The 13,517-nt window shown below is 41.8% G+C and overlaps 1 protein-coding gene across 3 annotated transcripts in view; it reads left to right on the top strand.

Annotated features, from left to right (window-relative positions):
- Positions 1 to 11,760, top strand: part of c2cd2l (c2cd2 like) — a 51,841-nt gene extending 40,081 nt beyond the window's left edge. For all 3 annotated transcript variants that reach the window (XM_055942958.1, XM_055942959.1, XM_055942960.1), the window contains exons 13-15: positions 5,560 to 5,693; positions 5,956 to 6,181; positions 6,498 to 11,760. In XM_055942958.1, the coding sequence (XP_055798933.1) occupies positions 5,560 to 5,693; positions 5,956 to 6,181; positions 6,498 to 6,748 (611 nt within the window). In that variant the 3' untranslated portion in view covers positions 6,749 to 11,760. The remainder of the gene's footprint in view (positions 1 to 5,559; positions 5,694 to 5,955; positions 6,182 to 6,497) is intronic.
- Positions 11,761 to 13,517: the final 1,757 nt, after the last annotated feature.

Genomic DNA, 13,517 nt, shown 5'->3' with positions numbered 1-13,517 from the left:
GTCCTTCCTGGAGAAAAGCACCCCCACAACATGATGCTGCCACCCCTGTGCTTCACAGTTGGGATGGTGTTCTTTGGCTTGCAAGCATCCCCCCTTTTCCTCCAAACATAATGGATGGTCATTATGGCCAAACAGTGGTCTTGCTTTTTTATGGCGGTTTTGGAGCAGTGGCTTCTAACTTGCTGAGCGGCCTTTCAGGTTATGTTTATATAGGACTCGTGGATATAGATACTTTTGTACCTGTTTCCTCCATCTTCACAAGGTGCTTTGCTGTTGTTCTGGGATTGATTTGCACTTTTCGCACAAAAGTACATTCATCTCTAGGAGACAGAACGCGTCTCCTTCCTGAGCGGTATGACGGCTGCGTGGTCCCATGGTGTTTATACTTGTGTACTATTGTTTGTACAGATGAACGTGGTACCTTCAGGCATTTGGAAATTGCTCCCAAGGATGAACCAGACTTGTGGAGGTCTACAAAAACATTTTTGGAGGTCTTGGCTGATTTCTTTTGATTTTCCCATGATGTCAAGCAAAGAGGCACTGTGTTTGAAGATGGGCCTTGAAATACATTCACAGATCCACCTCCAATTGACTCAAATTGTGTCAATTAGCCTATCAGAAGCTTCTAAAGCCATGACATCATTTTCTGGAATTTTCCAAGCTATTTAAAGGCACAGTCAACTTAGTGTATGTAAACTTCTGACCCACTGGAATTGTGATACAGTGAAATAATCTGTCTGTAAACAATTGTTGGAAAAATTACTTGTGTCATGCACCAAGTATATGTCCTAACCGACTTGCCAAAACTATAGTTTGTTAACAAGAAATTTGTGGAGTGGTTAAAAAACGAGCTTTAATGACTCCAACCTAAGTGTATGTGTGTGTATGTGCATGGAGACAAAGGTTGAAAAGCGGGAACCAGGTTACTGAGATTGACCAAGATTTACCACCCACACCCACTCCTTTTTCCAGGAATAAATAACTGCAAGAAACCAGTAAATTGTAATGCATTATTTATATGAACAACATGACGTAAAATGGAACTGTTAAATTATGCGATGTCTTAAACTGGCTTTTCGACGGCCTATCTGCATGATCAGTCATCAACGCTCAGTGTGGGGACAGACAGCTCATCTCAGTATGGAGCGCAGTTCACATTGCATATAGATCTATAATCTCATCATGGTAAAAAAAATATATATTGTGACGGGTAGGCCTACATTTGCTGCAGCATAGCTTATTCTACAGTAATATAAATATTGAATGTGTGTCAAATTTACACATCTCCATCTGTCACCTTATTTTTTTTATAGTAAAGATAAAAACAGCTTTAAAGCAGCTTGAATATCGTTGCTTCTTTTTTTTATCAAGCTCTTTCTCACAGTCTTTCACTCCATCAATTCCATTTAAAATTGCAATCAAATAGATAATCCTGTTAAGATTTATATACAGTGCCAGTTAAAGTTTGGACAAACCTACTCATTCAAAGTTTCTTTATTTATTTTTTACTATTTTCTAGATTTTAGAATAATAGTGAAGACATCAAAACTATGAAATAGCCCATATGGAATCATGTAGTAACCAAAAAGTTGTTGAACAAATCAAAATATATTTTAGATTCTTCAAAGTAGCCACTCTTTGTCTTGATGACAGCTTTGCACACTCTTGGCATTCTCTCAACCAGCTTCATGAGGAATGCTTTTCCAACAGTCTTGAAAGAGTTTCCACATATGCTGATTACTTGTTGGCTGATTTTCCTTCAGTCTACGGTCCTACTCATCCCAAACCATCTCAATTGGGTTGAGGTCCTCTGACTGGTATAGAGGTCCTGGATGGCAGAGAGCTTGGCCCCAGTGATGTACTGGGCCGTACGCACTACCCTCTGTAGCGATTTGTGGTCGGATGCCAAGCAGTTGCCAAACCAAGCGGTGATGCAGCCAGTCAAGATGCTAAAAGGGTGCAGCTGTAGAGCTATTTGAGGATCTGAGGGCCCATTCCAAATCTTTTCAGCCTCCTGAGTGGGAAGAGGCGTTGTCGTGCCCTCTTTACAACTGTGTTGGTGTGTTTGGACCAGGATAGATCCATAGTGATGTGGACACTGAAGAACTTGGCAGCTTCATTAAATAGTACCTGAAAAACACCAGTCTCAACGTCAAAAGTGAAGAGTCGCCTCTTCACCGTTGATGTTGAGACTGGTGTTTTTCAGGAACTATTTAATGAAGCTGCCAGTTGAGGACTTGTCGGTTTCTCAAACTAGACTTTCTAATGTGCTTGTCCTCTTACTCACTTTTGTACCAGAGCCTCCCACCCCTCTTTCTATTCTGGTTAGAGCCAGTTTGGCTGTTCTGTGAAGGGAGTAGTACACAGCTTTGTACGAGATCTTCAGTTTCTTGTCAATTTCTCACATGGTATAGCATTCATTTCTCAGAACAAGAATAGACTGACACGTTTCAGAAGAAAGTTATTTGTTTCTGGCCATTTTGAGCCTGTAATCGAACCCACAAATGCTGATGCTCCAGATACTCAACTAGTCTAAAGGCCATTTATTTAGCTTCTTCAATCAGCACAATCAGCTGTGCTAACATAATTGCAAAAGGGTTTTCTAGTGATTAATTAGCCTTTTAAAATGATAAACTTGGATTAGCTAACACAATCTGCCATTGGAACACTGGAGTGATGGTTGCTGATAATGGGCCTCTGTAGATATTCTATAAAAAATCAGCTGTTTTCAGCTACAATAGTAATTTACAACATTAACAATGTCTACACTGTATTTCTGATCAATTTGACGGTTTATTGAACAAAAAATTAGATTTTCTTTCAAAAACAAGGACATTTCTAAGTGACCCCAAACTTTTTAACGGTAGTGTATTTTTTCTTTCGGTTTTGGAGTTTGAAAATGTACTGCCCCAAGCGGGCCATATGAAAGCTTGATTAACTGGCCCGGTAAGCTCTGCCGATGTTGCCGGGGAAGCGGGCAGCCCTGAATGTCATGTGCCAAATGATTTTTCACACTAATGTAAAGTGTGAAAAACAATAATACTGTTTGGGTTCGCCTGGCTGAGTGTTAGGCTACTTGCAATTCGTGTCAACCTTTTCATTATGCGACTGGGGTGGAAACAAGCAAGATGGCTTGAACCTGAAGCAATAGATGGTGCAGAGTGTGCAGTTCTACCTTACTTGTGCTACACTCGACATCTTCAAGATGGCCAGGAATAAAGGGAACCAACGACAAAGTTAGCTTTATGCTCCAAAATAGCCTACTAAATAGGCCAAGCCTAAACAAATAAATTACACTGAAAAATAAACAATTTCAAAGATTTGAGTTACAGTTCATATAAGCAAATCAGTCTATTGAAATAAATCAATTAGGCCCTAATCTATGAATTTCACATGACTGGGAATACAGATATAAAGCTGTTGGTCAAAGATACCATTTTTTAAAAGTAGGGGCATGGATCAGAAAACCAGTCAATATCTGGTATAACTAACATTTGCCTCATGCAGCGCCACACATCTCCTTTGCATAGAGTTGATCACAATGTTGATTGTGGCCTGTGGAATGTTGTCCCACTCCTCTTCAATGGCTGTGCGAAGTTGATAGATATTAACGGGAACTGGAACACGCTGTCGTACACGTTGATCCAGAGCATCCCAAACATGCTCAATGGGTGACATGTCTGGTGAGTATTGTCACGAACCGGCTTGAAGTCCGTAACAAGAGGAGACAACGTGGAGATTAGGAATAACAAAAATATATTTATTAACGGAAGTAACGTAAATACTATTAACAATGGTGTGTGTGTGTAGTCAGTAATCAGTAGTGTACGTGAGTGGTTGCGTGCATAAATGTGATAATGAGGGGTGTTGAAAGGTGCCAAAGCAAGCAAACAAAACGGCCACAAAAATGCCACAACCAAAATCTAACAGTGTGTCTGCATGGAGAGTCTCCTCAATGAACGGGGAAGAGGTGTGTTTATCCCAGGACACACCCGGGCCCAGGTGTGTCCCATGTCACTCACGACCCTCCCAGCTCCGCCAACCGACACCCTGTTAAGGAAAACAAGAGCAAAGAGAACGAATTCGGCAGACAGAGTGGGAGGGTTGTCACAGTATTCAGGCCATGGAAGAATTGGGACATTTTCAGCTTCCAGGAATTGTGTACAAATCATTGAGACATTATCATGCTTAAACATTAGAAGATGGTGGCAGATGAATGGCACGGCAATGGGTCTTAGGATCTCGTCACGGTATCTCATAGATAAAATGCAATTGTGTTCAATGTCCATAGCTTATGCCTGCCCATACCATAACCCCACCGCCACCATGCGGCACTCTGTTCACAATGTTGCCATCAGCAAACCGCTTGTCCGGTACAGTTGAAACCGGTATTCATCCGTGAAGAGCACACTTCTCCAGCGTGCCAGTTGCCATCAAAGGTGAGCATTTTCTCGCGGAAGTCGATCACGACGGCCAACTGCAGTCAGCTCTAGACCATGGTGAGGACGATGAGCATGCAGATGAGCTTCCCTGAGACGATTTCTGACAGTTTTGCAGAAATTCTTCGGTTGTGCAAACCCACAGATTCATCAGCTGTCCAGGTGGCATGTCTCAGACGATCCCGCAGGTGAAGAAGCTGGATGTGGAGGTCCTGGGCTGGTATAGTTACACATGGTCAGCAGTTGTGTGACCGAGTGGACGTACTGCCAAAATCTCTAAAACGACGTTGGAGGCAGCATATGGTAGAGAAATGAACATTCAATTCTCTGGTAACAGCTGTGTTGGACATTCCTGCAGTCAGCATGTCAACTGCACGCTCCCTCAACTTGAGACCTCTGTGGCAATGTGTTGTGTGACAAAACTGCACAATGTAGAGTGACCTTTATTTGCCCCCAGTACAAGGTGCACCTGTGTAATGTTGTTTAATCAGCTTCTTGATATGCCACACCTGTCAGGTGGATGGATTATCTTGGTAGAAATGCTCACTAACTGGTGTAAACAAATGTGACCAACACTTTACATGGTGCGTTTTATATTTTTGTTCAGTGTAATTGCCTAATACAGTGTGCATAAATGAGGCCCATACAGACGACTTGCCTGTCAGTTTTTCCTCCCTGTACTCTTTCATTCAGTTTCTTCTTCACATCAGGAAAGAATGATTCTAGTCCTTAAGAAACTCACTTTTATGTAGACCAGAACTATTACTCTTTCCCCACTGTGGTAATTAAAGCCCGTTTGTTATTTTAGAATGATTTCTGTTTTTCTTTTGTCTACTGCCCACATCTTATTGTCACAATAGAAGCATTCTCCATTTATTCTTATTCGTGCTTATGAATTTAACATGTTAAATCTGACTGCACTATTTCAGTTTGTGTGTTTGTTTAAAAGAGAGAGGAGAGGGAGAGAAAGCAAATCAGCATTCTAACTCCCCCTTGCGATGGTGTGACGCAGTCTACCACGATCTGCCACAGTTTACCGCAAATGTGCTATGGCATAACCTCAACTTTTAATTGAGGAACAACTGTGTATGACTAGTGTTTTGTGACTGTTTGTGTCTAGCTGATAGTCCCCTGTCCAATGGGCTGGACCCGGTGGCTGACACGGCTATAAGACAGCTGACAGAAAACGCCAGCAAGATGTCCAAGAAGACTCCCACTAAACGGAGCACGCTCATCATCTCGGGCGTGTCAAAGGTTAGAAACAAACAGTGGTGTCCAAACCATAGAAATAGAATCTAGAGCAGCTAGCTCTCACAACACACTGGGCTGAAGGGTCTGGTACTGGAGTAGCTAGGAATACATATATTGTGTGCATACTGTATATACATATTGTTACATTTAGGTTTTGTAATCATGTAGAACATTAGTTGCATTAGGCTCAAATAGGAGTACTGTAATTTGGGCCTCAGTGTCTGTTGTCTCCTGTGTGTGAATTTAAATGAATGTAATACCTCAGGTCCCCATCTCGGAGGACGACTGTGGCCTGTCTTGTGGCTACGCTGCAGCCATGGATGCTGCCCTGCAGGGAGGAGGAGCCTCCAACTACTACGGGGCGGGGCAACATCAGGAAGCAGATGAGACCACGCCCTCGGATGTGTCTGAGCGGCCGTCTGTCGATGACGTGGAGTCAGAAACGGGCTCCACTGGGGCCCTGGAGACACGCAGCCTCAAAGACCATAAAGGTACACGGCTGCCAGAGCCCTGGCTGGGCCTGCTTCAGACCAATTCTACTCCATCTCTATGGAGAGATACTCTGGCTGTCCTGAGTACTTCTCTCTGGAAATGTACAGCATTTTATAGAATCAAGAAAATACGTTAAGAGGAAATTGTGTTGTGGTTTGCATCATCTTATGAGGATAATTGGATATGGATGTAAATGAACATGTAAATGTTTTGATATAAATTTCCGGTATTTGTCAACTGTAATATCAATATTGTATTTTCCAAATCACCATTATACACCATGATGTAACTCCTGTCTCTATTACGCTCTTCTAGTGGGCTTCCTCCGCAGCGGAACCAAGCTACTATTCCGTACAAGACACCGAAAGAAGGACCCAACCTTCAGCCAATCCCACGAGGACCTCTCCAACCTGGCCAGTGTCTCTCCCTCTTCTGCCTCTGGCACCATTGTGCGTAAGAAGTCCGGCAGCTTCTCCCGACGACTCATCAAGCGCTTCTCCTTCAAGTCGAAGTCGAAGGACAAAGCCAGTGCCACCAATGGAGGGCCGAGCACAGCAGACAACTGAATGGTGTAGCGATATGGCTAAATGGCATTGCTACCGCCTTCCTGAGACTTAGAAGTAGGCTACTGTTGCCGTGGACCCAGAAATCGCCCTGGCTTTTCTGGGTCAATGGTATTGGGTTGGGTAGGATCGTAGGACTGCTTGAAATGGTTGGAGGATGCTTAGCATTGGTCATCCTGTCCCACCGTTTCTTCCTCTGTGTTCACCATCAGATGAGGAACCCAAATTTGCCACTTTTATCCAGTTTTTGCAGGCAGTACACGTACACCCCAGGTTGGTGGTTACCTATCCTGCATCTCTTACCTCTGATAGGACCCATTTTCATCTGGATGAGAAACACACACGTCAGGGACAGATAGATGGATCCAGGGACTGTTTGCTTATTATCAAAGCCATTTATTTTCAGAAGTAGCCTCTGCTGCTCTGGTGGATTTAAAGGGGATAACGAAAGTAGGAATAAACTTGAAGATGTTGCAATTCAACGCTAAAGGGGCAGTAGGTAGAGTGAGTGTGGCCTCTTCCAAATCAATTTATTTAAAAATATGATTTTCTTGGTTGCACTTTATTGGATTGTTTACAGCACTTGAAAGCTTCTTCTGGTGTTAATTTGATTGGTATTTGTATTGTTTGCTCTCTGATTCACATGATTATCCTTCTGTCTCCCCCCCCCCCAAAATATTGGGTCACGGTTGGTCGTTTGCATTATGTAGGCCTAGTAGAGACACGACTTTATCTTTCTTTCCTGCTTAGTTGTAAATGTAATCTTAAATAACGAACTTAGTTGAAGAACAAATATGAACCCCTCGCATCGGTCTTAAGTTGGTGGTAATGTTGACATTCATATAGTGGCTTATACGTTATGTTTTAACAATGTTGTTCAAAATTGTAAGTTGTACAAAAACCAAATGCAGGCATACCTATGTCTGTGTTTTGTATTTCGTTTTTAGAAAGGGAAATCTTCAAGGCAAACTGTTATAAAAAAAGGCAAACTGTTTTAAATGATCAGCTCAGACCCTTTTTTAATTTGTATCTACTAGGCAAGTTGAAATCCCTCAATCGCCTGAGTACTAACGTTACACATTCTCTGGGTCAGAATTATTGATGGGGGATATGCCATAAATATCTTTTAATAGTTGAATGGTAAATGATATACAGATTGAGTCCTCTTAATATTCATATCAGGGAATTATCATGGTTGAGGTAATAAAAAAGATGGTCAGATGGTTATGATGACATTCTCCCCTGTAATGCAAGATTGTTGCTCCTTATTTCAAGTTGAGCTTTTAAGATGTCACAGTCCTCCAGGACATGCGTCGTCACGCACAGAACATAGGGTAGTGTAAAGATGTACATACAAGTAGTTATCTTGTACAGTATTGGCATATGCGTTTTGTAAGACAATTATTTTGCCATCCTCTCAGAATTTGTATTGTGTATCCCTAAAGTATAGTTGATGTTATAGTAAGGGAATGTGGCTCAGTAGTAATAGACAATGAACTATTGTTACTTCTGCCCCACCTCTACTCTTTAAGACAGACTCCCATAATCATCATCACATAGTACAGTTTGCCAAGTAAAGTCACACACATAATGAAGTTTTCTATATGAAATTGTCACTGAGGTAACATCACTTTTTTTTGTTGGTTGAAACCCATAAACATTAAAGTTACAGCTTGTCTGAAGACAATGTATAACAGTATACAGTGCCTTCAGAAAGTATTCACGCCCCTACAAATTGGGATTAAAATTGATTTAAGTGGGGGAAAAACTCAAAATTGTTCAAAGCTTAATAAAAAATAAAACACTATCTCCTGATTAGATAAGTATTCAACCCCCTGAGTCAATACATGTTAGGATCACCTTTGGTGGTGATTTACAGCTGTGAGTCTTTTGGGTTAAGTCTCTTAGGAGCTTTGCACATCTGGATTGTACAATATTTGCCCATTTATTATCTTTTTAACTCTTCAAGCGCTGTGAAGTTGGTTGTTGATCATTGCTAGACAGACATTTTCCAGTGTTGCCATAGATCTTCAAGCCGTTTTAAGTCTAAACTCTAACTAGGCCACTCAGGAACATTCAATGTTTTCTTGGTAAGCAACTCCAGTGTATATTTAGCCTTGTGTTTTAGGTTATTGTCCTGCTGAAAGGTGAATTTGTTTCCCAGTGTCTGTTGGAAAGCAGAATGAACCAGGTTTTCCTCAATGATTTTCCCTGCGCTTAGCTCTATTCCGTTTCTTTTTATTGAAAAAATAAAATCCCTAGTCCTTGCCGATGACGAGCATATTCATAACATGATGCAGCCCCCACCATGCTTGAAAATATGAAGAGTGCTACTTAATGATCTGTTTTGTTGGATTTGCCCCAAACATAATGCTTTGTATTTAGGACAAAAGGTGAATTTCTTTGCCACCTTTTTGGGAAATATTACTTTAGCGCCTGCAAACAGGATGCATGTTTTGGAATATTTCTATTCTGTACAAACTTCCTTCTTTTCACTCTGTCATTTAGGTTAATATTGTGGAGTAACTACAACGTTATTGATTCATCCTCAGTTTTCTATCACAGCCATTAAACTCTATTTATTTGATTTGATTTATTTAACCTTTATTTAACTAGGCAAGTCCGTTAAGAACAAATTCTTATTTACAATGATGGCCGACTTGTAAAGCCCAAACCCTCCCCTATCCCGGACGACGCTGGGACAAATGTGCTCTGTCCTATGGGACTCCCGATCACGGGCGGTTGCATCACGATACAGCCAGATAGTCTGTAGTGATGTCTCTAGCACTGCGATGCATCACTTGGGGGGCCTGTAACAGTTTTAAAACCACTATTGGCCTCATTGTGAAATCCCTGAGAGGTTTCTTTCCTCTCCAGCAACTGAATTAGGAAGGACGCCTGTATCTTTGTAGTGACTGGATGTATTGATACACCATCCAAAGTGTAATTATTAACTTTGCCATGCTTAAAGGGATATTCAGTGTCTGCTTTAAAAAAAAAAGGACCCCCAATAGGTACCCTTCATGCGATGCACTGAGGAACCTTACAATTATCTGTATTTGTGGGGGTTAATTTAATTTATTACCCATTTTTCTCCCGAATTTCGTGGTATCTAATTGGTAGTTAGTCTTGTCCCATCGCTGCAACTCCCCTACGGACTCGGGAGAGGCGAAGGTCGAGCGCCGCACTGCTTCTTGACACAAAGCCCGCTTAATCCAGAAGCCAGTCGCACCAATGTGTCGGAGGAAACACCGTACACCTGGCGACAGTGTCAGCGTGCATTGTGCCCAGCCCGCCACAGGAGTCGCTAGTGCGTGATGGAACAAGAACATCCCTGCCGGCCAAACCCTCCCCTAACCCGGACGACGCTGGGCCAATTGTGCGCAGCCCCATGGGTCTCCGGTCACGGCCGGCTGCGACAGAGCCTGGACTCGAATCAGGATCTCTAGTGGCACAGCTAGCACTGCGATGCAGTGCCTTAGACTACTGCGCTATTCGGTTGGCTGTGGGGTAAATTTTTACTCCTGAACGTATTTAGGTTTGCCATAACAAAGGAGTTGAATACATATTGACTCAAAACATTTTAGAATTTTTTTAACAAAATAAAATCTAAAGCTGAAAACTAAATTCCACATTGACATTGTAGGGTATTGTGTGTAGATCAGTGGCAGATAATCTCAATATAATACATTTTAAATTGAGGCTGTAACACAACAAAATTTGGAAAAAGTCAAGGGATGTGAAAACTTTCTGAAGGAGCTATATGTTTTTTAGGGATCCAAGCAATTTGGTGACGACAACTAAAATTCCTGTGAGACGGTAAGCCACGCTGGTGCAACATTGTAGGATGGTAAAGGGCCATGGGCCACACCGTCTCATGCCATGCCAATTGCCCACATGGCGCTATAATAAACAATTGAAAAGGGAAACTTTGAAAGCTCACGCCCCTCGCCCGTGTGATGTAGCATCATAAATACGGTACATAGGTCCCTCTCCTTACAAGGAACAAATTTGCGTTAAGAACCCATAACAACATATTTTTTTTTGACTAACCCAAGCTAGACCACAGCCTGTCGTTTCCAATGGTAACAAATCAGCAAGAAGGGGCGAGCTAGATCCTTTCTATTTGAAGCCTATAAAGTATGATGTGATCATTTAAATGTTTAATTTATTTGAAATAAATTAATTTTTTAAAACACACTGATACTCATCATTTGTCACATCTCTAGTGTAATGTGTTGTTTGAATGTCATACTGTATGTTTAACAATACCGAACATTATGTTGAATTGACCAATTTTAGGTTTCCTCCCCAAAATACTTTCCCTACCTCCAAGACAATGGGTCGTAATAATGGCTCTAGACGCCTAGGTGTGATACCATGTGACCTGGCAGGACTAGAAAAGTAATGCTCCCCTTTCTCTCATTCTCTTAACTCTGGAGGAAGAAGCACCTAGAGCTCCAGCAAGCTGACGACAGGCCCTGGTCTTTGCCTTTAATGGCCAGAACTGGTAACTGATAAATTAGGGGTTAAGTACCTTTTTTAGGGAATTGTACTTGAAATTGGGACGGAAGTGCCCACGCACTAAACGGGCTCAGAAGAAGATGAGACTTAAAAGAGCTAGTGTAGCCTGAACGGCACACTTAAGCTAACCTTCTTCAAGGAAAGAAGGAGAAGACTATTAGAGCACAGCCTCTGCAACTCAAGCAAGGAGCCAACAGAGAAAAGCAACATGCATAAGGACACCAACTCCGGACCAAAGGAGCAACCTGAAGGAGGAACCCCAACTCAAGAAGACAGGACATCTTCTTCCTTTGTTCTTCACATGCAGCCTGAACAATCAAAAAGCCACAACAGACTTTGATCACAGACTGAGAATAACATAATGTCATGTTCAGGATCTCAAGCTCTTCAATTCTCGTCTTTCATTCTATTTCCTAACTTTTTCATGATCATTCTCATTATGTTTGTAAATATTTAGATTAGTGTTATTAAATGTTGATTGTGTAAATAAATTGTGTTTGTCTTGTTGTTCTGGTCAAGAACTTTCAATTGATTCTCAAAATAATTCATACCTTCAGATAAGTCAACTATTACTATTGTTCTTATTTTAGTCTTATAGAATTATTCCTAAAATATCTCATAAACCACATCTTCTTAGAATACTATTTTTGTCCAATACAGGACTGATGCCCTTGTTAATAATCTCATAGAAATGTGTACCACTACCACACTAGGCTAAATGTGTGACTGAGAAAGGAACCCCAAAGATTCTCTTTCGCGTGGGGGTAGAATGACAGAGACGGTGTAGATTGCCCAGGGAATATGCCGGCCAGTGGAGGCTGCTGAGGGGAGGACGGCTCCTAATAATGACTGGAACAGAGCAAATGGAATGGCATCAAACATTTTGGAAACCATGTGTTAGATGTATTTGATACCATTCCACTGATGCTGCTCCAGCCATTACCACGAGCCAGTCATCCACAATTAAGGTGTCACCAACCTCCTGTGATGCCGTCTCCTGTGAATGTCTACAGAGAGAGACTACAATTTCCATACGTGATGGAGGCAGGCGATGGCCCATACCTAGCCCATTTAGCCATCTAATCAAGGGACACATTACATTGTTTTCTTTGATGAGGGATAATTTTTTTTGCAGGCGGGGTGAGCAGATTATGTTCCAAAACAGATTCCAAACTAACAACACGGCTGTGCAGACATATACATTTTTTTTAATGGAAAAATAAATAATGCATTTTATTTTTCACAACCAGATCTGACCTACCCTATATACCCAGCGATCTCAGGAGTAGCCCCTAGGTGGCAGCAAATCTATGACTCACAAGCAATGAAAAGACAAAACTACTTTGCTTGAATTGTTAACCCAACCTGTAAATGGTGAATGTACACTAGATTGCGGTTAATTGCCGCGTGCTGTTTAGGCCGCCCATTGTGACTCGCTTGTGGGCGTATTGGCAGCATGATCGATTGTGCGTCAAGAATTCAGCATAGCAATTTTGTATGAAGGTCTGGTTATTAAATGGGTACATAGTTCAATAGTAAAATAAAACGCTCTGGTGATAAACACTTTGCTGCCCTGTTTCCAATTGTCCACATGGCTGGGAGAAACTATTCCAAGTAAATACTTTTGAAAATGTAAAAAAAAAGAGGTATTATTAGCTAACTAGCTACAGTGCAGGCTAGCTCAAATAAGCTAGCTAGTTGACCAGGGCTATCTGGGACTGCCTCCTGGAGAAATTCAGGTATGTGAAGGCTACCCGTGTCCTGCATAACTTCATGAAGATGGACACGAGGACCGGGATCTGCAGCTCGCTGTCGTGTGCCAGAGGAGAAGTCTGCTGATCTGCAGGATGTTTCAAGGATGGCGTCCAACAACGCTGCAAGAGAGGCAATCCGGGAGATCTTCACCTCCTACTTTTTCGAAGAGGGTGCTGTTCCCTGGCAACACCATAGACTACACTATGCACAACCAAAGGCTCTTTTAAGAGGGTGCTGTTCCCTGGCTACACCATAGACTACACTATGCACAACCAAAGGCTATTGTAAGAGCCATTCACATTGCAATAAGAGTCTTACATTTACTTAGCTATGTCAACTGCAGATATTCAATTCCCAGTTTCTCTCCCTTTGATTTCTACTTCTCAGGTGAGGGTGCTGTTTAGGTATGGGTCTGTACAAAAACAAAACGGGCTGTTTTACATCACACATATTGAAAAAATGTAGAACAATTAGACACCCTAATAACCCACAC

Source organism: Salvelinus fontinalis, chromosome 13 (genome assembly GCF_029448725.1).
Source record: "Salvelinus fontinalis isolate EN_2023a chromosome 13, ASM2944872v1, whole genome shotgun sequence".
Taxonomy (NCBI): domain Eukaryota; kingdom Metazoa; phylum Chordata; class Actinopteri; order Salmoniformes; family Salmonidae; genus Salvelinus; species Salvelinus fontinalis.
The sequence above is the reverse complement of the archived record's forward strand: the minus strand, read 5'-3'. Positions and strand labels throughout refer to the sequence as shown.